Source organism: Carettochelys insculpta, chromosome 2 (assembly GCF_033958435.1).
Source record: "Carettochelys insculpta isolate YL-2023 chromosome 2, ASM3395843v1, whole genome shotgun sequence".
Classification (NCBI taxonomy): Eukaryota; Metazoa; Chordata; order Testudines; family Carettochelyidae; genus Carettochelys; species Carettochelys insculpta.
Window position 1 is genome coordinate 80,231,930 of NC_134138.1, and position 26,064 is coordinate 80,257,993.

General features: G+C 43.0%; 1 protein-coding gene across 2 annotated transcripts in view; it reads right to left on the reverse strand.

Annotated features, from left to right (window-relative positions):
- UBE2V2 (ubiquitin conjugating enzyme E2 V2) overlaps positions 1 to 26,064 on the reverse strand; it is a 39,413-nt gene that overhangs the window by 12,646 nt on the left and 703 nt on the right. For both annotated transcript variants that reach the window (XM_074987193.1, XM_074987195.1), the window contains exon 2: positions 2,597 to 2,742. In XM_074987193.1, the coding sequence (XP_074843294.1) occupies positions 2,597 to 2,742 (146 nt within the window). The remainder of the gene's footprint in view (positions 1 to 2,596; positions 2,743 to 26,064) is intronic.

The following is a 26,064-nucleotide window of genomic DNA, read 5'->3' on the forward strand; positions in this document are numbered from 1 at the left end:
GCCCCAGCAGTGCAGGGCTCAGGTGGGTGGCTGGCATGGGCAGCTCTGACAGCTGGCATGGGGCTCAGGCAGCTGACCAGCTGTGGCTGAACCAGGCACCCACAAGGGGCCAAGAAAAACTATTTGTGTTTACCTCCAATTTTAAATAACATTTTTATATCTAGTTTTTGTTTTTATTTTGAATCACTAATTCAATTTTTTGTTAAAAGCAGGGTTAGATGAGGGTAAAGAAGAGGTGTGGGGTGGGCATGAGGGTTTCTCAAAAATCAAAAGGTGGGCGTGATGCCGAAAAGTTTGGAACCACTGCACAACAAGTAACTTAACTGTCAGGTCTCCCAAAGTGGCCTTCAATTGATTTTATACATGAGCTGCATTCATACATGTACAGAGAGAAATATTTGATGAATTTGAAAATACTACTTATCCTGTCTCTTCAATTCTATATATTTAAATTTCTCTAACTATAGTGTCTCTTTTTTAATGACACTCTTACTGAAGAACTAAATCTAAAAGGACTGTATGATAAACACCACCTCACATGTAGCAAAAAGCAACAGCACACTCCAGCAGCAGTGCCTGAACAAATTTATTTTACTGACATAGCCACCACACTTCTAGAAGGATGTGGAGAAATTGGAGAAGGTCCAGAGAAGAGCAACAAAAATGACTGAAGCTCTAGTGTACATGCACTCCGAGGGAAGACTGAAAGAACTGGGCTTGTTTAGTTTAGAAAAGAAGACTTAGAGGGGACATGATTGCAGTTTTCAAGTACCTTAAAGAGGGTTACAAGGAGGAGAGAGAAAAATTGTACCCCTCAGCCTCTGAGGATAGGACAAGAAGCAAGGGACTTAAACTACAGCAAAGGAGGCGTACATTAGACATCAAGAAAAACTTCTCAACTGTCACGGTGGTTAAACACCGGAATAAGTTACCTAGGGAGGTTATGGAATCTCCATCGCTGGAGATATTTAAGACCAGGTTAGACAGACACCTATCGGGGATGGTCTAGATGGTGTTTGGTCCTGCCAAGAGTGGAGGGAACTGGACTCGATGCCCTCTTGATGTCCCTTCAAGTTCTAGTGTTCTAGGATTCTATATTAATGATGGAAATGAAGCTTTATCTTGTGCTTATATTCCAAACAGCAATAGCCTCAAATCACATCCTCTTTACATAGATTACACAACAGGTATAAAAATAACTGTTCAGATGTGGATACACGCCAGCTGTTGTTTTGCTGGCGACACAAGTATGTGCTTACACCATGCCAACTTTAGGCTTGTGCAATGTTCCCATGTAACTCCTTCTAGCCTTTCTACAGATTTTAAGGAAATCAAAATTGATGTCAGCAATTCCTCAACTACGAAAATAGGCTCGCTAGTACACATCTGAATATACTCAGAGTGTAGATTCTTACACACTCATCCCTCATTAAATGAGTACTTTATTTACATGTACTCACTTAAACGAGGGACACATATACTTACCTTAGTTCACGCGACGAGTGAACTCCCCCCAACTAATACGAACCTAACCCTCCCCCGCGGCTCCAAACCCCCTGTAGTCTGACCCCACCCGCTACCAGCCCTGCAGTCCCAACCCACTGCAGCCTGACCCCACCCCCACCCCGCAAACCCCAAACTGCCACAGCCTGACCCCACAGCCAGCCCCGCAGCCCCAATTTACTGCAATGTGATCCCCTCCCCCGCCACTGGCCCGCAGCCCCAACCCGCTGCAGCTTGACACCCCCGGCCCCAAACTGCAGTAGCCAGACCCTCCACTGGCCCCGCGGCTTGACCGCCTGCCGGCCCCACAGCCCCAAACCACACCAGCCTCACCGCCCTGCTAGCCCCAAACCATGGCAGCCAGACCCCACTGTGAGCCCCATAGCCTGACCATCCCGTCAGCCCCAAACCACAACAGCCTGACCACCCCGCTGGCCCCGCAGCCCCAAATTACAGCTGCATGACACCTCCCCCCACGGCCCCAAACTGCAGCAGCCAGACCCCCCTGTTGGCCCCGCAGCCTGACCCTCCACCGGCCCCATGGCCCCAACTGCAGCAGCCTGAACACCCCCACTGGCCCTTCACCCTGCCAGTCTGTCTGCCCCCTCTCCCACGGACCCAATCCACCACCAGATTTTAACCCTCCCTCCTGCTCATGCCTCCAAACTGCCCCCAGCCTTTAATCCCCTCAACCCAAGGTTCACTCACCTTTTGAAAGCAGTGCCACCTACTGCCACTCCTTCCCCAAGTTAGGAGCACTAGGAACCAATCAGAGACTTTTACATGTATTTTAATGGGAATTTAGTGTCCCTCTTAAAAGTTTTCGCCTAAGAGCAGAAAGTTGGGAACCAATTGTGCTCATATAGTGAGGGATGAATGTATTTAACTCAAGATCGTTCATGAGGCTCTGATTAAACAGAAATTGAAAACAGACTGATAGAACAGTGGTAAACTAAACTTTCATTTTGAAACTACCCATTTCTTAATTTTAAATGTTTTTAAGTAAGTTACTTCTCTAAAATGTACACTTAATATAGGATTTTATAGTGCCTATAAACATAAAAATGTAGACATTTTAATCTATTATACTGACCCTGGGTGGTCCAATAATCATGCCTGTCCACCTTGTAAGTGTCATATCTTCATCGTCTTCAAGGCCCCAGCTTACTGTACCATCGCCTACTCCTTTTTGACCTTCTTCAAGTTCTTCCAACAAGCGAAAATTACGAGGGACTTTAACTATTTAAATAAAGTGAACAATGTAAACAGCAATACTTGTGAGAAAACAAGTCAGTAATTATTAAACTTATAGTCTATATGACCACGTACAACATCACAACTGAATATCATTTCAGTCATTAAAATCCTCAAAGCTTATTTTGAGTATCTTAATACAAAATATTTTCAAGCACCCAGTTTATCATTAAGTTAGGTTGCAAATTCTCGTGTAATTAATGAAAAATATGGCAACAGTAACAATATGGTAAATAAGGTAACCTGCTGTCCTAAATGCCAGGGTAAATGTGTTAAGAAAACTGTACCTCTGGGACTAACTGTACCAGCAGATACATTTGTAAAACCTGAATAACCACATGCTAACAGATTTCCCCGAGGCTTTCAGCCACTGTGCCACAAAGATACTGAAATTCAGATTCTGGAATTTTCTGCACTGACAGCAAGAGTTTTGTATATAAATTGGATCAGTATCTTGTCATTTCCAAAGCTAAAGGCAGCAAGAGAAGCATAGAATATAACTTTGCAGACTCATGTAGGCAAAATTACACCATTTAAATGTGCTAACTTTTCAGTACCATAGGGACTAAAACATTTACTATATGAAAGAGCTAAATGGAACATCCATTCAAAACCTCAGTCTTCCTTCACAGAAGGAGTAACACTTAAATATAAGCAAAAAGAACTGGAAGAAACAAAATTACCTGGGCTAAGTCATCAGAAGGTAAAAGTTTGCATAGCTCCACTGAAATCAATGGATGTACACTAATATACTCAATCCTTTTAAACTAGAAGAGAAGATTGGTAGCTTGGGAGATTTAATTTGATGTTCGAATGTCCACTGATTTAGACCTGGTGTTTGAACTCATGAGGCTACGGGATGCCTAATGAAAACGTGGTTGACGATGACTGGTTGGTCGTAAGCAGCCAATTAAAATCAACTATTGGTTAGGGTCACGCAAAAGGCTATATAAAGACCGGTCTGGGAGGATTTTTATTAAAAACCTATTGCGCACTGACGATGTTACCTCGAGCGGTAATGAAACGTTTGCAATCAAATTGCCAAGCTTGGCGAACATTTGAGCATCAAAATACCCAACCCTCTATCTTTTTTTACTTATTTTACATTTCTGATAACACCTTGGAAGTAGAAGAGAGCATTGTGATCATCTAGTTTGACCTCTGTATAAGGCAGGCCACAGAATTTCCATGAAATAATTCCTAGAACATACTTTTTAAACATAAAAACATCCAATCTTGATTTTAAAATGCCCTAAGTGCAAAAAAAGCAAAGATGATTCTGGGATCACAAACAGGAGTGTTGAGAACAAGACATGAGAAGTCATTCTTCTGCTCTACTAGGCCTTAGTTGGAGTAGTACATCCAGTTCTGGGCACCACATTTCAAGAAAGATGTGGAGAAATTGGAAAAGGTCCACAGAAGAGCAACAAGATTGATTAAAGGTCTAGAGAACATGAGCTACAAGGGAAGACTGAAGTAACTGGGTTTGTTTTGTTCAGAAAAGAGAAGACAGAGGGGACATGATGGTGGTTTTCAAGTACCTCAAAGAGGGTTATGTGGAGGAGGATGAAAAATTGTTCTCCTTGGCCTCTGAGGGTAAGACAAGGAGCAATGGGATTAAACTGCAGCAAAAGAAGTTTCACATTAGGAAAAACTTCACAACTGCCACGGTGGTTAAACACTGGGGTAAACTTCCCAGGAAGGTTGAGCAATCTCCATCACTGGAGCTATTTAAGGGCAGGTTAGATAAACATCTATTGGGGATGGTCTAGATCAGGGTTTCCCAACCTATGGGTCGGGACCCAAACATGGGTTACAATTACATTTCAAAAAGGGAAAGGGTCGCCAGCTGAGCTGGGTGGCTCCACAGGTGGCTTTTAAGAAGCTCTTCATACTCCTGAAGTGGTTCTCAACTTCTCAATTGGATTAACAGCCAGTCAGGCACTTATACCAATCAATTAAATTGAGAACCATTTCAGCTGCTGGGCACAGAACTGCATACCTGAGGAGTAGCACCCAGCTCAGGTGAGGTGAGGGCCTGAGGTGGAGTTTGAGAGGGAGGCAGAGCTGATCAGCTCCCTGGCTTCCAGCCTCTGCAGGAGGTAGGGCCCCCCCCACCCCGTACACCAACAGGGTTGCCGCTGCAGCAGCCAGCATTCCAGTGGGGGGGGGGCTCTCCCACCCCCTGGCCCCAGCTGGGGTTCCTGTGGCTGGTTCTACTGGCCAGCGCTCTGCCCCAGCAGGCTTCCAGCCACAGGGATGGGGATATCCCGCCCTCCCCCTCGTACTGGCTGGGGTTCCCGAGGCTGGCACTGACAGACCAGGGCTCCACACCCAAGCCAGCTTCCCGCCATGGGGGTCCCTGTGCCTCCCCTAGCTCCCTCCAGTCTGCGAGTGACTCCTGGCCCCTGAGTGAGACACCCTTAGCCCCTTTCAGTCCGAGTGACTCCTAGTCTGAGTGTGACTCCCCTGGTGCATCCCCCCCCCCATTTTTGAAGTGCCTTGGGTCACCAAGTCTTCTGGAAATGTCAAAATGGGTCCCTGTCTGGAAAAGGTTCGAAACCACTGGTCTAGATAGTGCTTCGTCCTGCCATGAGGGCAGGGGACTAGACTCGATGATCTCTTGAAGTCCCTTCCAGTTCTAGTGTTCTATGATTGATGGAAAAATCCACCATAATACTTGGTAAGCTGTTCTGATCATTAATTACTCTCAATGTTAAAAAACGTAAACTTTATTTCCAGTCTCAAGCTGTCTAGCTTCAACAAGAGATCATTATTAAATATTTATTCTCTATATAAGTAACCCACAGACTTGAATCAAATCACCCCCAACCTTCTCTGTTACACTCCATAGATTCAGATTCTTGAGCCTGTCACTGTAAGGCAAGTCCTGCAATTGTGACTCTTATACGAGTACTCTTCAAATTTTCAGCATCCTCCATGAATTGTGGGCATCCAAACTACACACATTATTCCAGCAGCAACACCAATGCAAAGCACACAAAGAAAATAACCTCTCTATTTCTACTCAGTAGTCCCTTTTTTATGTATCCACGGACTGCACTAGTTCTTTTAGAAACTGGAAGCTCATATTCCATGGATTACCCACCATTGCCTCTAAGGAAGCTTCACTGTTGCCCTGTAGAACCAGTAAAGCACATAACTGGCAAACAATTATATACGGATGTTTACTCATGTAAGCAAGCCCATTGACTTGAATGGAATTAATCTCATGTGACTAATTCACACATATGCTTACATTTTTTCAGGATCATGCAATAAATTAGAGTTTCTAGTTTCCGCCTTTTATATCACAACAGGAGAAAAAATTAAAATAGTAAAGTTATTTCAAAATCAAAAGCTGGCAGATGTTTCTGGAATAGGTGTAATTCCTGAAACTACACTGAAATCGTTCAGTTATTTTAAAAAAATGGATCAATTTCTGCAAATAAGCAACAGTTTAGGTCCCTTCACTTGCTGGGAAATGCTTCCCAGGTACCAGCTGTGTTAATGAAAAACCCGAAAACTATTCGTCTCTTAAAGCCAACATTCAAATATCTAGTTTTAGGTCACAATGCCCGAAACTGAAACAGTCATTATTCAGATCAGAAAAAATAATGTTACATATTTTGAACATAACAACCTGTTAGGAGAATGAGAGACCAGAGCAGATGTTTACAGACATGAAACAAATGCGTGTGGGGAAACTTACACAGCAAGAAGCTCTGACATGTGATTTAATTTTTACATGTGATTTAATTTATTTATAAATTTCATATGATTCTTCAGGGTCAAATTAGATGTTTGTGGCATTCCAGTTCTGGGAGCAATGGGGAGGAGTGAGCATGGAACACAAATCAGGCAATCTGAAGTGCTCCAAAAGTGCTAGGAGGGACAGGGAGGAGTAAGAAGTTCTGGGTTCAGGTGCCCTAGTACATGAGAGGCATGAGGGGGAGCAGATGAGGTCCACAGGCTGCAAGTAGAACCCCAGTGGGCCACAGGTTTGCCACCACAGTATTAGAAGATGGTGTTTGTTGCAAATAAAGAGCTCCTGCTTATAGATTTTGTGCTTGAGTTTATCAGTGAATAAGCAACAGGGTGATGAAGCAACCCTCTACTTGTCTTTAGAACAGAGGAGAACTTTCAAGTCTCAAATCTTAGCAGAATTTCAGATTTAACAGAGGGATATTCTCCTAAAAATTCAGAGGCAGGTAGGTTTGCTATAGGGAAAATTGCCTCCTGAGTAGAGCTAACTCCACTACAGACATGTCTTCACCTGCAAGTATTCCTCTTTTCCCTAGTACAATTATCAGAGGAAAATAAGACTTGAGGCCTAAAGTTCAAGATCTACTAAAAAAAAAAAAAAATTTTTTTTCAGCTTTACTTTGAAGGCAGAATCTTTCTCTGACAAACCTCCCACAGTTCACCAATTGGAAATCCCAGTCTGATGTACCTGTGCAGGACAGACCATAAGCCGCCACCTCCTCTCCTCTCTCACTTGTCTCAGAAGGAGAAAAGTGCACCAGAGAACAATTTTGTACTGATGAATGTTGTGTGATTCGTTAGAGAAAATATGTCCCTGACAAACCTCCTGTATGATCTGGCAGAATTCTACTATGATCTCCAAGACCCAGATCTCACTTAAATGCCTCATGCTCCTGGCCATGAAACCCAACTCTCAACCACATCCTCTTCTCTCCAACACAATCGATTTATAAAGGAGACAATATGTAGCAATGACCCTATGTATAACACTTAAAAGCTCAAGAGTAAGAGAGAGGTAGCTATGTTAGTTTGTACTCCAACAAAACAAAACAGCAGAAATTTAGCACTTTAGTCTAACAAAATGATTTATTTGGTGATATGCTTTCATGGGATAGACCCACTTCATCAGATCAATCTCATTTCTAATACAGACTGAAATTTATAAGTACAGAGGACCAAAAAAAATTGCAATAAAAACTGGCAAATCAAGTACATAGGACTGAAGGAGGCTGATGAGGGGAAGAGGGGATGTTAAGTGTCCTGCCTGAGATAATTATGCGCATCAAAGGAAAGGAAGCAGTTCTTGTAATGCGTGAGGTAACTGATGTCTCTGTTCATACCATGTATTAATGTGTTGAATTTGAATATGAATTCCAATTCACAATTTTCTTGCTATAATCTGTTTTTAAATTCTCTATGTTCTATCTAGGACACAAATTCTCAGGTCTTTAACAGGTCTTCTCAGGTCTTAAAAGCTGACTGTGTCATACATTCACAGGAGCATGATAGTGATTCTGGGTACCTGGATGTCAGGAGGAACAAGCTGTAGAGTGGATATGAGTACACTAATGATATGAAAGTACAGATACAAAGAGGCACGAGATATACTGAAGTACTGCAAGTGGGCTAATATGAATCACTTTTTACAGCTACTCACACAAACATAACAGCTCTGATAATTATACTTAGGCTGCATCTACGCTTACCTGGAAGGTCAACAGCTGCTATGCAATTTTTGGCACACCAACTACATACCAAAAAAATCAACTTTGAAGCTGTCGACTTTTCTGTGCCTGTCTTCAGGGCAGAAGGGCAAAGGGAGTGCTCCCGTCCACCTTCCTTAATACCATGCCACTCAAAAGAAGTTCTGGGATCAACATTCACCCCGGAACGTGCCATTTCACGCATGTGCGAAACAGTACCCCTGAAGATCAAACGTAAGCATTCGATCTTCCGCGGCGAGTGTAGACCCAGTCTTAAATTCAATCTTTATTTTCTGAACCAGTGGAAACCCTCAGAGAATGAGCACAGAACAGGCATAAGACTGAACTTAACCCAGATATCACATTAGACCAAGGGTCAGCAACCCTCAGCAAGCAAGTCGATTTGGACTGGCACAGGGTGGGGGCTCCAGCCCTGTCCCTCCTCCTCTATGCAGCATGTGAAGGGATGGGAATATGGGGCCGGAGCTTCCACCACAGAGCAGAGCCAAAGCCAGTGCTGGAGCCCTGCTGCGGAGCCCCCGCTGCAACATATGGCTGGAGGCAGGCGTCCTGTTGCAGCACAGGGACAGAGACCTAGCAGCAAGGTCAAAGATCCAGCCCCAGGGCCCCTTGCCGGAGCATGGGACCAAAGTGCTGGGCCCCTGCCAGATTGTAGGGCAGGAGCTGAAGTCCCTGGCGCAGTGCCCCTGCCACAGTGCAGTACCAAGGCCAGGGCCACAGGGCTGGAGGACTCATCAAGCCAAAACTTACCAAGGCAAGGCAAAGCAAAGCCAAGGATCACACTAATAGTAAAGCTCTACATCTTTATTTATTCATGAAACTGTTTTAAGTAGGACTATTAGGTCATGTCTACACATGCCCCTCCCTTTTGAAAGAGGCATGTTAATGAGGCACTTTAGAACAGGTTAATGAGGGGCTGACATGCATATTCAGCGCCTCATTAGGATAATGGTGGCCAGTCACGCTTCAAAAGTGTTCCTTTCAAAACACAGACTGGCTGTATAAACATGGGTGCCTCAAAATAAACCCCACACTTCAAAATTCCCTTATTCCCCCTATGTTTTGCAAATAAGGGAATTTCGAAGCATGGGTTTTATTTCAAAGCACCTGCATACATACAGCCAGCCTGCGTTTTGAGAGGAACACTTTCAAAGCCCCACTGGCCGTTATTATGCTAATGAGGCACTGAACACACATGTCAGCCCCTCATTAACCCATTCCAAAGTGCCTCATTAACATGTCCTTTCTGAAAGGGGGGGCCATGTGACATGGCCTTAGTGACTTTTGAAAGTATCCCCGGCACTCGGCCGTACGTAGAGATCAAAAGGCCAAATTTTGGCACTATGCTTCGGAAAGGTTGCTGACTCTTGCATGAGATGTTTGCACCAGGATATCTACTCTGATGTAGTTAAAAACCACAAAATATTGGCAAATTCTCACACAAGAGTCTGATGTTGTCTTTATTAGTAAATGTTCACTGAAGGAAATCTGGCAGCATTGGTGTAAACTCGTAACATACAGGCAGATAAACTGATTTAGTTTAATACCATTTAAATAATCTGTCTTACAGATCTGCACCAGTGGAATGAGATAGATTTTAAATGAATATCACTAAATAAGTGCAAGCTTTCTAATACAGACAAGGTCTTTGATCACTTAGGAGTTGTTCAAGCTGGATACACTACAGTGCCACAGCTGTAGTTGCACAACTTCAGTGTTTCAATGTACACCAAGGTACAGCAACTCTCAGCAAAGGTGCCAGGAGTGGCACATGAGCTGATTACCATTGGTATGTGAGGCAGGAGCTCATTCTCTTCCACCTCCTCCATACAGCTGTGAGCTTGCTCAAAGACAAGGCACCTGAGGATTAACAAAAAGACCAGCTAATGCTACCAACCACCACCTAAGTTGTAAAATTCTGCATCTCAATTTAATTTACTAATAAAGCTGTTGTGAGTAGGACTCTTAGTGACTTTAACAAGTACCACCAGCACTTGTACCATACATAGGAGTCAAAAGGTCAAATTTCAACACTGCCTTGGAAAAGTTGTTGACCCCTGCGTGGACACTACAGCAACAGGAGGAGCTCTCCCACTGAACCAGTTTAATCTACCTCCCAAGATGTAGTATGTCAATTCACAGAAGAATTCTTCTATAGACCTAGCGCTGGCTAGACCCTGTGCTAGACTGGCTTAACTACAACAATCAGGTGTGGATTTTTCACATCCCTGAGCAACGTGCCTGCTTTAGCTTTATCTTTTGAGGCTTGACTTGACTTAAGTAGATATACTGCAAGTTCTACTAAAGCAAACTAAAAAACCCACAAGGAAAGAAACATTGAAGTTTTAAAACGGCTCATCACTTAATATCTCAGGGTTGTTCTAGAGAAAGGTGTAGATAGCTGAAAATTGTGAAGGAGATAACTGAGTTTCAGAGCAGGAACTAATGAATGGAGCACATGGGATAGTTAACAGTTTCACTGCTTACTTCCTTGCTTTCTAACTATTTGAATTGATGGTGTATGAAATGGCATGTTATGGGATTTGGCAAATTGCCAGTTTTATTAGACACTAGCTTTTGTGTACAGCAGAATGTGACACTGGCAGCTGTGAACTAAGGCTTAGATGAAGGCTCACTCTCATTCAAGTTGGTGTTAGACAAGCAAAGAATTTGTTTATTTTCATTTATAGTTTTAAATCTGATAATATACTTTTAAGGTAAGATGAAGCAAGATTTCAGGGGAAAAGGATGTGACTAGATGGTGGAAGCTTCCTGATCCTAATATTGTATCCAGGAGTGTTCCCCCTCCAGGAAAAACACACAACGACAGTCCCCTCATTCAGATAATGTTACAATGTCTTAGCCTGGCAAACTAATACAGTTGCCTAAATATATTAGGAATCACTATAACAGCAAATAAAGTGAGCTTCAGTCTTGCATATGGAACTGTCCTTGACATGATTCAGTATCTATTATATTTCCAAAAATAGGGAGCACTATTTTATGTTTGTAAAATAATCACCTTGGAGGATAAAAATCAATGATTTTTTATTTAAATCAGGTTTTTTAAAACCATCAATAAACTAAATTTGTTTCAAATAAACAAGTACAATTAAATCTCATTACAAACACGCTACACCTATTCTTTTAGTCTCGTAAAAATGAATTAATGGTTCCAGTCTGTCCAGCCTAACCACCAACTCTTGAATTAATGGTTCCAGTCTGTCCAGCCTAACCACCAACTCTTGCATCTTGAAAGTTCTAGGCTTTCCGTTTCTGTTTCTCAGAAGATTAAAGTAACATATACAAAGAAACACAGGCTGGATAGGATTGTTTTTATTCTGTGCTTGTGTGGTGCTGCATTTGGGCCAAGCACAGCAGAGGACCTAGTTAAGACACTGTCTTAAGGAAAAAGACAATATACAGAAAAGAATGGAGGCAGAAGTAACAACAGAAATGTGCTCCGTAACAACATAGGGCTACAGTGTCCATTTAATGGATCGTTTAGCCAAAGACTTAGGTCTTCTTAATGAATTAAAGAAAATGTTGTTGAAGTCACAAAATATTTCTGTAACAACCCTTTAACAAGTGAAGAGAGAAGGGAATCCAAACTAATTCACCCTAAAAATATTCAACCAATTCTGTGACTGTTTTGAACAATTTATTAAGAAATGTCCTATTCTCATACAACTTGGCTAAGAAAACTGCGATTAACTAGATGGAACTCTCTCATCCAAAATGCCTAACATTGGATTAAAGGAAAATATAGAAGATATACTGTAGGGTCTAACACTCACAAGGGTTCCATGTCGGGAACCCTTGCGAGTGTTGAATTTTGTGAATACGGCAGTCCCTGGCTGTCGGCATTCCTGCCTGGGGCCCTGGGGGACACAGCGGCTGCCAGCACTCTCCATCCTGGGGAAGTGGCCACTCCAGCCACTCGTGAATAATTGAATTCGCGAATATTGAGACTACTGTATTCAGTATATTGAAACCTATTATCCATAGCCTTAACCAAACTTCAGAGAAAGATCTGTTGTATTGCTGACACTGTTGAAATCTGGAAGACCCCTCAAGAGACTGATTAACAAAAATACTCCACCAGAAAGTTAAACTGCATGCAATAAGGAAGCGAATAGATCAAACACTAAATCCACCTCATTTTCTTGCAAACATTCTTAGCTCTGTATATAAAAGTAGTTTAACTTCCGCCAAAGTATAAGCATCTCAAGATCACTCCTCAATTATGTCAGTCATAATAAATTTCAAGGCTGGAATGAAACCATTTAATTAGTATGCATTTATGGATGATGTTTTGAACAAAGTCACTCAGCAGAATTAGGGGAAATCATTAGCCAGCAATCTTTAAACAGGATTCCTTCAGTTACTAAGCCAACTTTCACAGCAGTAGCTTCCTCCTCAGGCACAGAGAGAATATTTTCATTCTTTGGTATTATTCAAAGCTAAGAAACAGACTGGGAGTTGAAAAAAGGCAGGAAAACTTGTATTTGTTTCAGTCTATGACTCAAAATGACAGTAGGAGTAGGAAAGATGACTACTAGATGTAGAAATTTTAAAAGACACAGTACAGTTAGTGCTTTGATGACTTGTCAAATTTAGTAAAATTAAAAAAAGTTTAAGGACAGCCATCAGCTGGTAACTCAGGAAACTACTGCAATGGCAAATGTGAAACATTTATGTAACATTTAAGATTTATTATAATAAAATATAATTGTGTTTGCATTTGTGTGAGAGAGATTTAGTTTTTACCATTCCTAAAACACTGCTGCTGCATCTGAAATTTGACACAGGTAATGACTACTATATACTATTTCCTAAATTAATAAAAATCCTAGTTATCTTTAAAAAATTATGCAAAATATAACCTCACATGCAGTAAAATGCTGTAGTGAGTTATAAATTAACATGTTTTAGTGATCAGATTCGCACCACGGTTTAAAAATGTAAGTAGTATCAGTGGGAAATGTGATTTAAATCAATGATCTTTTCTTGGTGAATTAAATACTTCTGATTTAAATCAAACCACCCTGTCAATCACAGATCAGAGTACCAATCCGTTTTTTATTTATCTACATAATTGTAGGTGTTGCCTGAAAATACTGTAGCAGGCAATCTGTACCATCCACTGGATAGTGTCTCTAAAATAGTTTTCCACAACAATTGTGAAAGGTACAATACAATTGCTATTGTCATCCTATTTTCATGCACTTGTTCCTTTCTGAAAGTTACATTTTAGTTTGATGTTTTCCATATGTAGTCTTTGATAGAAGGTGTAATGATCTAATGTTTGCACAACTGCTGCAAGAATTGAGTTCAGCAAGGAATAAAAATAAACACTTTTACTCTTCAAGAATTGTAACACATGTGAAAGAATTTTGCAACTTTAATCATGGCTTTGACATAGTCCTCCACCAAGAACACTGCTTTTCTTTGGATCAGAAAAAAAAGTGGTTTTGATTTACGGAACATGTGAGCCTTGGAAAGCCACAAGCTGAGCATGAGCAGTAATTATTTCCCCATTATTTCTGCAACCCTTTTTTTTTTTGGTGGCTGCTATTACTGTGTTTCTAATACAACTGTTTATGTTAAGAAGTGACACAAGGATTAGGATATACGGCCTTGCACTATAATCTGAATGTCTGTCTTTTTTTAAATTATGAGCATGTTTACTTCCTTACTATTCAGGCTCATTTTAAAGAGACTAATTTGATAACACAATTGATGAAAGAAATTAATATTTATTAATTGTATGCCAAATTAAATTAAGCTCTGTAGTTGTGGAGTGGAAAATTTCACTCTTCAAAATGCAAAATAAAAATACTAATAGCCATGCACCTGAAATGCACTACACATTTTTCTATACTAGCTCGATCACTTTATATTCACAACATATTAGTATTAAAACACTATTTTCTTCAAAATATGGCTTGAATTACATTTCAGTCAGATCTGAAAAACAAGAGAAATTTGGGGGAAAATATAAGACTGAAGAAGTTTTAGTTACAATTTTTACAACTAGCAAAGTCATTCTGCAACAGGATGTCAGCCAAGATTGTCCTGTATGTTGCTTCTTCAGCAGTATGCTCTTGCTCCATGGTTAGCCTGACTGCTGCCCCCACAGACAGTCCTCTTGACATTGAATAATCAAGCTTAAGACCATCAAGCCACAAACAGTTTAAATTAAATTGTTGTATCAGTACAGTTGACACACTCTATTCCAGCATGCTGTGATACAGCAACATTCCTCATCCAGCATGATATTAGTTAGCCAGATGTCCACTTATCATGGGTATGGCCAAGTTTCCCATGGTCCCATAAAGTTTGCTTATAGCCACCACTCCTGGGCTCTCAAGTGTTCTGTGCTGTTATTTACCTCTACTTTACCCTTAAATATCTTCTAAGAGCACAGTAAGAAGTGGAATTGTTGAGAATGCTGCTAGATAATATTGTCCTCTCATGGTTCAGCAAATTCCCGGATTTGGCACTGGACAGGTCCCCAGGGTTGTGGACTAGAGGGTTCAATCTATACAAATTGCTTATGTAGCTTAAATACTTAGAGTCAGTTTAAATAAAGTACAACATGAATTTTAGAATATTATTTTCTGATGTGCGGGGATTATCAACAAAACCATCAAGGGCTGTACAGCTGCGGGGATCAGAGGTATTTCTGGTGCTGGAAGTTTTTACACATGGAAATTTGCAATACAATAGAGAACACAAATAATCCAAATCTCAGTAAAAGTCAACATGAGCTGGATCCCCACTTTGATAATCAGCATAGTGATATTATGAAGTACCTCATGCCCCAAGAAAAGATAATCTTCCTCAAATTTCATATGGCAAATTTCAGACAGATTAGAATTTTTCTGGAAAGTCTAGTAAAATCAAAAAATTGGTTTAATCTGAACATGTGCCTGAAGTTAACTGATTCTTTCAAAGCTATTTTTATCTACAAAATGTCTTAGCACAGAACACCCTAAATTTGGTTTGCTGGCCTAGCTGAAGTTTTAGTTTTGGGAAGGTTTTTTCTGGAGATGAAAGAGACAGAGAGCCTGAGAAGTATGCATGTGTGCTTGGTTCCCAGCTCCCCGCCACTCTGGGGACCAGGAAACCACTCCTGCCAGGGGTGGCAGCTAAGAGTCAGGCTGCTGCCCGACAGGAGCAGTTTCTCCACTCCTGTCAGGGATGGCAGCCTGACTTTCAGCTGCCTTCTGTGACAAAAGCGGCTGCCGCCCCTGACAGGAGCAGGAAACCACTCCTGGCAGGGGTGACAGTCACATTAACCTGAGACACGCACAACTTGGTTCTGTGTATCTTGAGGGTTTACTGTACTTGAAAGTTTTATCAGCATAGCTATATCAGTCCGGGATCTGAAAAATCACAAACCAGTTAGCTATTCTGGCATAACCTTCCAAGAATGAAAATTGACACTAACAGAAAATCTGTGTTGCTGTAAACTGCACTTACACAAAAGCACTATACCGACCCAGCTAGAGTGCTATAGTTTATAAAGCATAGAAATACTTTCAGTAAGGTGCTCTACAGCTTTGTAATGCTTCACTCATTAATTTCCACCTCACCCAGTTTATACCTTCAACATAGTTAACTATGCTTCCCTAATTATTTTTAAAGACATGCAAGAAGTAAAAACAAGTAAGCTATAATTATACATTGATTTCTTGAGTGGAAAATGAACACACAAACTTAATTTTTAAAAAAATCTTTTCGAACTTTACTGGTAAAGATAATTTTGTGTGGACAATGCAATTTAGGTGGGCAAGTGCGTGATGTGGCACATAAAGCATACTGGATGCCCTAACAGTTCTTTTTGAGCCAAGCTGGTTTTTTCAGATGTAATTTTTATAAAGAAATTAGAATTAAAGACAAAAGAGGTAAGGTAGTATCTTAAGCAAGTATAAATAAAATATGAAAAAAGCAAAGATAAATGCACCTGATGATACAGTTATTTATGGTTCTTAGATACAAGTGCATCCAGAGTGTCAGAAAACGTATTTGAAAAATAGCATACTTAATAACTATCATATTGCATACATAACAAAAAAGAGTGTATATTGCCTATTGAGACTTTATTTTTATATTGTCAGAATTTTGGTTGTATTAACAGTTTCATATGTTGCACATTTGAATTGGCTATAAAACCATTCCTCTCTCCCTTCTCCAATTTTATAAAAGGCTTTAAATATTATTTGATAACGTTTTCCTAGTGCTGGTACTCTTATGCCTTCCAAAAAAATAAAAAAAATGTATTTCAGGAACTGAATGCAAGGCGTTCCATTGAACCACAACATTCTGGCTGTGTCTACGCTAGCCCAAATCTTCGAAATGGCCATTTTGAAGATTACTAATGAGGTACTGAAATACATATTCAGTACCTCAGTATCATGCTGGCGGCCACGGCACTTCGAAATCGCCACAGCTCGTCCAGACGAGGCCCCTGTTCAAAAGGACCCCGCCAACTTTGAATTCAGCAGATAGGAATAAGGGGATTTCAAAGCTGATCGGGTCCTTTCGAAAAGGAGCCCCGTCTGGACGAGCTGCGCGGCAGCAAGCCATGGCAATTTTGAAGTGCTGCAGCCACCTGCATGCTAATGAGGTGCTGCATATGTATTTCAGCACCTCATTAGTAATCTTAGAAATGGCCATTTGCGTGGCCATTTCGCAGATTTGGGCTAGTGTAGATGTAGCCTTGAACTGTGTATTAACAGTAACTGTCCTTTTCCTACAGAAACATCCTCACCCAAATTTTGAAAAACCTTTAATACTGCCAGCATGACAGATGAAGGATTCTGAGTAGGTCTAATTACAAACACAAATAAGTGCAATACTGAAGACCAGATTGAGATGCTGCTTAAGTAACTGCTACAAAATTTTCACATGAAATAAACAGAAAAGAATATTTGGAAAGGTAGGTAACTGATTATGGTTAGCATAATATCAAACAACAATATAACTGACCATCTTGAAGTATGTATATTCTTTAAGAAATTTTTGAACAATATTTCTTCTCGTAGTGAAATGCTGTGGTTTTCATATGTGCTCTAATAGCTGATTAGAGGTTTAAGTCTCAGAAAAGGAATATCTGTGGTGAAATCCTGGCCAAATTAAATTCAGTTGGAGTTTTGTCATTTACTTCAATAGGGCCAGGATTAAATCCTGCTAGAAGTCTTCCAACAAAAAATACACTTTCTAACAGCTTCAGCTCTGGCTCTCCTCTTTCCAAAATAAGGATGAAATTCAACCATGATGCAAAGCAGATAGAATCTCATTGACCTCACTGGGATGGGATCACATCTGCTTATTCCAGCAGTGAATTTTGTCCCAAGAGAATGCCATGGTAATTTCACAGGAAAGGGGCATATGTCTTTGGCTGAGTCCTTAAAAATCAACTTCACTTCCACTACAGCCTGATTTCAAAAGGCAAGCTTTGGAAAGCTACCTTTCAAAAGTGAGCATCAACACACAAAAATTGGATCAAGGGCATGAACTGCTCTTTTGCAAGACTGGCCTGCTCCTTCAAAAGGAAGCGTCCACATGGCCCAGGGCACTCTTTCTAGAGAAAGGGCCAGGAAAAGCTGCGGATGGGGTCGCAGGGCACACAAGATCTTCCGGGGGCCATATCCAGACACTCCCTTAAAGGGCCCCTACCAAGCACCCTCTTCCTGCACACATTGAGGGCTTCTTTGCCACCCAAAGCTACAAAGATGCCACACACTGACAGAAGCTATGCTGGGGAGCACGACAGACCCCCAGCAGAGCCCTGATGTTCCACCCCTCAAGGCCGTGGTCAACCCGCTGGCCACAATGTTGGCGGCTGTCCTCCAATGGCTCTGGAGGGGGGTCACACCAATATAGCTGCCCTGCTAAAGGCCCTCCTCGCAGGGTGATACCCGCCCCACCTCAACTGGCTCATCCAGCACCAGCAAGGCTACTCCACCAGCAGTAAGTGGTGGGACCAACTTGTGCTAGGGGACTGGGATGATGACCATTGGCTTCAGAAATTCCACATGACCAAGAGGACACTTCTGGAGCTGTGTCACTGGCTCGCCCCAGCCCTCCCGGATGCAGCCTACACTCCCCCTGCAGAAGAGGGTAGCCATTACTCTCTGGAATCTGGCCATCCCAAACAACCACCAGTTGGAGCTGTCCTCATGGAGATAAGCCATGCTCAGGTCACACACACACACACACACACACACCAAGGGGAGGGGGGAACTGGGGGTATCCTCCATCGCCAGCTCATCCGTGTTGAGGACTTCGATGTCACCCTTCTGTGGTTCACAGAGCTGAATTTTCCCAACTGCTTTGGGGCTCTGGATGGGATCCACATCACCATATGAGCCTCGGCCACAGTGCTGGCACCTTCACCAACCAGAAGACGGATCACCCCATGGTGATCCAGACCCTCGCTGATGCCAAGGGGTATTTTAGGGACATGCGTGTGGCCTGGTCCAAGCTAGCTCCCAATGCCTGGGTCTTTTGTAACTCTTTGCTTGGCCACAAGATGCAGGAGACCTACACCCCACCATGGGAGCTCCCAGTCAGGGACACCACCAGGCACCCCTGCATTGTGGCCAATGCCACGTACCCCCTGCACCCGTGACTGATGCAGCCCTACATGGGACATGCCAACCCCACCCAGGATGTTTTTAATAAGTACCTGAAACAGGCTTGCCACACTGTGGAGCAGGTGTTTGGGCATCTGAAGGTGCGCTTTCAGTGCCTCCTCACACAGCTGGAGGTGGGCCTCAACATGCCAGCCATGGTGAGGGCATGCTGTGCCCTTCATAATGCTGTGAGGGCAAAGCACGAGCCTTTCGTGCAGGAGTGGGCTGCTGAGGCCAACCACAGTTATGAGCAGCCAACTGCTGCCCCATGCAGCCATGCACAACGGAACGGGGTGCGGGTCAGGAGGCCCTCCAGGAAGCCTTCACTCAGAGGCCCCAGTGACACCGCCCCCCACACCCTCACTCCTCACTGATCCTCCACCATGAACCCCCCCACACACACACACATACCCCACCACCCCCACACCATACACGAGGGCCTACTTGCTAGAACGATACCAAATGAATCCAAACTATGTAAAGCAAATAAACTATTTACAAAGGGGAAAACTATATACAACAGAGGCCTGGGACGGGGACAGGGGCAACGAAACTTGAAGAGGGTCCTTGGGTGGTGGAGGCCTTACTCTTTCACCAGGGTGAAGGGCTGGGAGCCAAACAAAAGCCTCTACTACCCTGGGTCCAGGGTCCCTGTTGGGGCTGGGAAGGGGCCAGGACCACAGAAAGGCAGGGGCGAGGGAGGGGTCCAGCAGGCTTGGGCTTGGCAGGATGCATGGGAAGAAAAGGAAGGGTGGGCAGCAACGGGGCTGGCTTGCCCTGGCCAGCACTGGCCACCAACCACTGGCCAAGTGCCAGCCAGGTAGCTGGGAAGAGATTGAGTGGGATCAGGGCAGCAAGGTCAGGGTTGCGGGAGGGGTCTGCAGGGGAGACCTGTGGGGGGCAGGAAGATGGGTCAGGTGGGCCATCACAGCCTGGGTGAGGGTGCCCACACTTCCCGCTCTGCTGCCAGCCACTCCTACAGGACTGCAGTCATGTACCACAGCAGGGTTCTGTGGGTGGTGACACCAGCACACACGCCAGCAGCAGCCCCGCATGGGCGCAGGAAGTGGTGGGGTCCTGGCCTGCTTGCCGTCTGCTGAGGGGCTCCCCTGGTCATGTATGGGGCTCATCTAGCCCCCAGATGACAGAGCCATGGAGACAAGAAGGGGACAGAGGGACAAGCCATTAGTATCTCAATCTGGCCCCGGGGGCGATGCCCCCCCCGCTCTCCATCTCCCTCCATACACCCCCCATCCAATAGACCAAGGCCTCTCAGCGATCCCAGTCGCTGGGGGTCCCCACATGGGTGGAGCATGCACAGGTTTTAGTCAGAACCCCCCAACTCCTCTTCTTCACAAGCATGTGGTCTGAGGTGCTGTCTTGGGGGCAGATGCTGAGTGCCACATGCGACCCCCTCTGGGAGCCAGGGAACACAGCTGTCTGGGGTTTCCAGACTAGGGCTGGCAGCCATGTGAGTGGCCCACTGCTGGCTGTGGCAGAGACAGGCACCCCCTCCCCAAGTGCCAGGGAGTCCAAAATGTTCCTCCAGGAACTCAGGGGAGGCACGGGTGGAGGGGGCCCAACTGGAGATCTCTGGCAACAGAACAACGACAAGGGTCCCATCACTGGAGCCCTCGTCTTCACTGTGGGGTTCAGGTTCTGGGCCCATCAGGTGGGGGACGATGGGGGCTGAGGGTCCCAGCACCTCCTTGGGTTCAATGTTGGGCTCCAGCCGGGCAGTGTCCAGCATGTGGATGGGCAGTGCTGCTACCTTTGACCCGAGGGGGCAGTTCAGCTCATCAAAGTGCAGGCAGGTGCTGGCCGTTGCCCCTGAGCGGCTGGCCACATCTTAGGACCAGCAGTATATCTGCCTTAGCTCCCCTTGACCTTTGATCGTACCTAGTCAGGCATGTGGCTGGGGTGCCCCCAGGTGTCAAGCCAGTGGAAAGGTGCACAAGCGTCATAGCATTCCAGTGATGGGCAACTGCGTGCAGGAGGACCTCCTCATCACCCCACAGTTCCACAAGGTCCTTGATCACAACCTTATCCATGATGGGGCCCTTTTTCTGAAGCCCTGTCTGAGCTCCTGAGCACCCTCTGACTTCTCAGTGGTGGGCCCTGAGGGATGCAGGGCCCTTGGCTGCTGGCCATACAGGTGAAATTGGTGCCTCTGGGAGCTGTAATGTCAGCTAGAGTGCGTGCTAGAGTGTGCCCCTGCTCTTCTTGCTGCCAGCACACTCTCAGCTTCCTGCCCCAGGGTTTCTGGGTCCCTGCATCTTTAAACTTCGCTGGACGCAGAGATTAGAGCGCTCCACTTGCGCTGGCAGTGGTGTCTCCACGCTCAGGCTCGCCAGTGCTATGGTGGACCGAAAGAGCAATCCATGGAGCATCTACACATGTTCTCTTTCACAAGAGCCTGAAATGGGACTGAAAGAATGTTTTCTTAAGGCAGACCACGTTCTTTCAAAATTCCTTTCAAAAGAGTGCATTCTGTGTATAGACACTCTGCGGGGAATTTCAAAAGGGCCTCTTCTTTCAAAATTTCTTTCAAAAGTACCAGCTACTAGAGACACGGCCTTCCTGTTCTGTAGTTCTCTTACTCTTCCTTGTTGCCTGCTGCAACCCCATATTTCTTATCAGTATATAACTGATATTTTATATAAGACATATCGGCTCATGCAGACAGGGCAGATGGCAATAAAGGAACTTCGAAGTAGGTGGGGTCCTTTTGAAAAGGAGCCCCGTCTGGACAAACCATGTCAATTTCGAAGTGCCGCGGCTGCCCGCATGCTAATGAGGCGCTAAGTATGTATTTCAGCGCTTCATTAGTAAACTTTGAAATGGCCATTTGCATGGCCATTTCGAAGTTTTTGGCTAGTGTAGACATGGCCATCACGTGAGCTATCCAAGACAGAGTGGATAAAAATCAATGATTTAAAAAAAAAAAAAAAAAAAAAAAGTTTTTCATTTAAATCAGATTTCTTTGTTCAAAAAAATCAATGAAACACTCAATTTCTGATTTAAAAATAACACTTGCGATTAAATCTTCTTCCTACTTGGTTTTAGGAAGAAAAGGCTTTTGAAGTCAGGGGCTCCTTTCAAAAGATCCCCAACTACACAGGAGGTGTGCGTTACAAAAGCAGCACTGCCTAATTGTGTGTGCCTGTCATTATGCTAATGATGCACTGCATATTCATGTCAGCACCTCATTAGCATCTTCCAGACTGCTTCATTAACATGCCCCTTCTGAAAAGGAGGAGTAGTGTGGTCACAGCCAAAGAGACTATATAGGAAAGGAAGGAGGTAGCAAAGAAAAGAACAATTCAATGTACTGGAAAGTAAAAAGGAAGACATTCAGTGCACACAGCTTCCTATATTCTCCTATCCTTTTTCCACAGAAAAACTTCCATGCCTTGTGGATGAAAAAAAAACCCTATCTGGGAATATTTTGAAGAAATTTATTCTCTGGGTAAAAAACTAAAATGTGTCCTATGTAAACACTGCAAGAAGTTGATGATGCAGGACATATCTGCAAGAATGAAGTATCATAAGGAAAGCTGCTCATTCAGAAAAAATAATGTGAAAGAAGTAGTTATGTCTGAAGAAAAATGTGGGTCAACTCTGCAATTCATCATTCTTCAAAACTCTCTCCCTATGCTTTTTAGCCTAAGTGTGATTTAACAAGTAAATTCACAAGCCGTTTGCTATGCAGGGTTCTGCTAGAAAAATAAATTTAGCTTAGTAAATCTGTATGGCTTGTTTAATTAGCTAAGTTTAAAATCCCTCACAAAGTATACAGTACAGAAAGCTGCAATAAGAGAAATATAAAGTTACCAGTTGTCATTGAGAGTCATTTCCTTTTTTATATTATATAATACATGCCTCTTATTTTGATACATCAGGGTCATAGATCATAATGGTCATGCCTAAGTCTATTCCCTGTTTTACCCCAGCAAAACTCAGCTTTCCCAAGGGAACCTCATCCTATACTTGTTTTCAATGGGACTTAATCCATAATTAAATTCACTCTAAATACAGTCAGTGTTAGCTTTTTTGGTAACTTGGAATCACATGTGCATCAAAACAACATGGGAGTGGGGAAGATGAGAGATAGTTGTAGACATTTTAAGGACACCGTACACTCAAGGTGTGTCTACATTAACCCCTTTCTTTCGGAAGGGGCATGGTAATGAGCAAGGTCGAAAGATGCTAACAAGGCGCTTCCATAAATATGCAATAGCTTATGAGCATAATGGTGTCCACAGCAATTCAGAAGTGCCGCTTTCGAAATGAGTGCCGCTTGTGAAGACAGGGGCCTTTCAAAAGGACTTCCCAGTCTTCGAAAGCCCCTTCTTCCTAACACCAGATAGGAAGAAGGGGATTTTGAAGACTGGGGGTCTTTTTCAAAAGGCCCCCATCTGCACAGGTGGTGTGCGATTCAAAAGCAGCACTTTCAAATCGCCATGGCAACAATTATGCTAATGAGGCACTGCACATTCATGGCAGTGCCTCATTAGCATCTTCTGACCTCACTCATTACCATACCCCTTCTGAAAGGAAGGGGCTAGTATAGACACAGCTTTAGTGTTCTGAGGACTTGTCTGTAGTTAATAAAATTTGAAAATTACAGAAAGTTTAAAGACAGTCATCAGCCATCATCTCAGGAGACTGCTGCAACTGGAAATGTGAAACATTTATATTTAATAAAATTTAAGTGGTATTGTGTTTGTGTGTATGATTTAGCTATTACCATTCTTAATGTACTTGCTACTGCATCTGCAGCTTAACATAGGTAGAGTACTATGTACTATTTCCTAAACTAATAAAAATCAAGATATCTAAAAAATTAAGATAAGTATATCCTTTTAGAGGTTATAAAATACTGGACTGAGCAGTAAACAAACATGTTTTAGTGAGCAGATCTGTACCACTGTTTGAAGAAATATGTGAAGTAGTATCAGTGGGGAACTTGATTTAAATCAATTTTCGTTTGTTTGTCTTTGTGATTTAAAATCAATCCATCCTCAAGGGAAAAGTTATGATTGCTGGAAGTTATTTTTCTATCTAAATGTGTATATCTTCAGTGCATATAAAGTTATGTGATACAGTCATCATTAAAACATGCTGTAACTTCTAGAATCAACAGGATATTAGCTCCTCCTGGAGAAAACAGCATGGAGAGTTTGCTAAGCCCCAGGCAGAGTGTAAAACAATCACCAACAGCCATTGTCCAGCAAGGGAGCTAAAATTTAATCATTCACCTGCACGAGGCCAAATCCGGAAGTGCTCAAACATGCTTGGGGACTGAGCAATGCCCACCATATGTCTGGGCTTGTGCTTTCCCTGGACATGAACTAAGAGTATAAAACGAAAACACAAGTGCCCTTCTCCTGTCCTAACCCATACAACAAGCAACAAGGACACTGGAAAGACTGGAGTCTTCGACAGAGGAGGCTTACCCAAGTTTAAGTGCATTAAGGACAATAATATTTAGTGGGGAGAGATGTTAGTCCAGATGTTACCCAATCTAATTTGATGGAGAGTTTCAAATGCATGTTTATATTTCATTACTTTCAGTATCTAACTCTGATTTTCTGTCTATTTTTTGTACTCAATAAACTTGTTTAACTTCATCTTTCCCCTAGTTTACTTGAAAGGCCTGTTAAATACTGGAGTTTACAAAGGCTAGTGTACGTGTACATGCACTTTCCATCGATGAAATGGTGAACGAATTAATAAATTCCTTGGGCACAAGGTAGGGAGCTGGGGGTTTCTGGCTGGTGCCTTTCTCTGTGCAACTCATGAGCGGCTCTGGAACAATTCATGAAATCTAGTTGGGTGTTGATCTCCACATGCTTTGTGTGGACTAATGAGCCCCTGGAGAGGTTTGCTGCTTGTAAAGCAAAGCACTGTTCGGGGCAGCTCAGGCTGCCCAGTTTGGGGTGGTGGGGCACAGTGGACCAAGTGTCCCAGGCTGCACCCCTTGAGATCCCACCACAGACCCCTTGATTGAAAGATGATTCGTTTCCAGTAGAGCTAGGGAAGTATGGGATAAAGGACTTCATGATCTCTGGAGAAGAGAAAGTATATATATACACAATTATCAAATATCAGTTTCTTTTACTATACATGTGCATTTCAGTAATAAAGAAACTTTTGTAAATGTATAGATACACACATACAAGCTTTACAGAATACTCTATTATTTTGCTAATATACTAAGTACTCTGGAATAGAAAACGCAATGAAGTTTATTAGATTATTTCTACCCTACAGAAATAAATGAGTATATACCAGGAGTAGTACAGTTGTCTAATTCAAACAACAGGAATTTTTAAGTTAAGGTTGGAACGAAAAAACACTTTTGAATGCAACCAGTTGCTATATGCAAAGACATATTCAAAAGCAAATCATCTTTACTTCCTGTTTGTTAGGAGGAAATCAAAAGACCAAGAAGTCAAACACAGGCAGGAGTGAAAAGAATCTTGGAACTCATACTATACCAAAAGTACTTTTTAAAAAAAATCTAATTTTAAATTAATCACCACAAGCTATTTCTACAAGAGTAACAAAATGCTGTTCTCCCACAGCCAAATAAACACATGACTCCTTAAATACACCCATTGATCAAACATGGCACCTCATGCGATTCACAATTCAGCCCACACTGGGAAACACAGGCATTTTTACTCCTACCAAAGAAAATCCAGCACCAGCTTCATCTCTGGTGGTAGGCACAGGTACTGAGGGGCCACCCTCTCCCCTTTCTATGGGATCTGCCATATGAACCACTTTTCCAAAATCAGGCACAGTAAGGAAAGTTTTTCTTCACCCAGCTCTACCTAGTAGTCTCAATCTCCCTACTCCTGCACACCACCTGCATTAGGCACAGATGTTGGTTCCATATCACAAGGTTCTGATCTGCAGCCTAGTTCTTCGAAACCTCAAGAGAAACATAAAGTCAAGTAACCTTGATCCTTATACTATCTGAATGAGCAATGAAGTCAACTTGTCCCAATAGCACAAGACTCTTCCCTGCCATTTCCTGTGTTAATTAACCTTGATTCCTTTGCCTCCTACCTGCCCCCTTGCAGATCCTCATTTGGGGACTACACTGGAGCCCAGACAAAGGCTCTACCCTCTACAAAATAACGTCTTTAGTAAAGAATAAG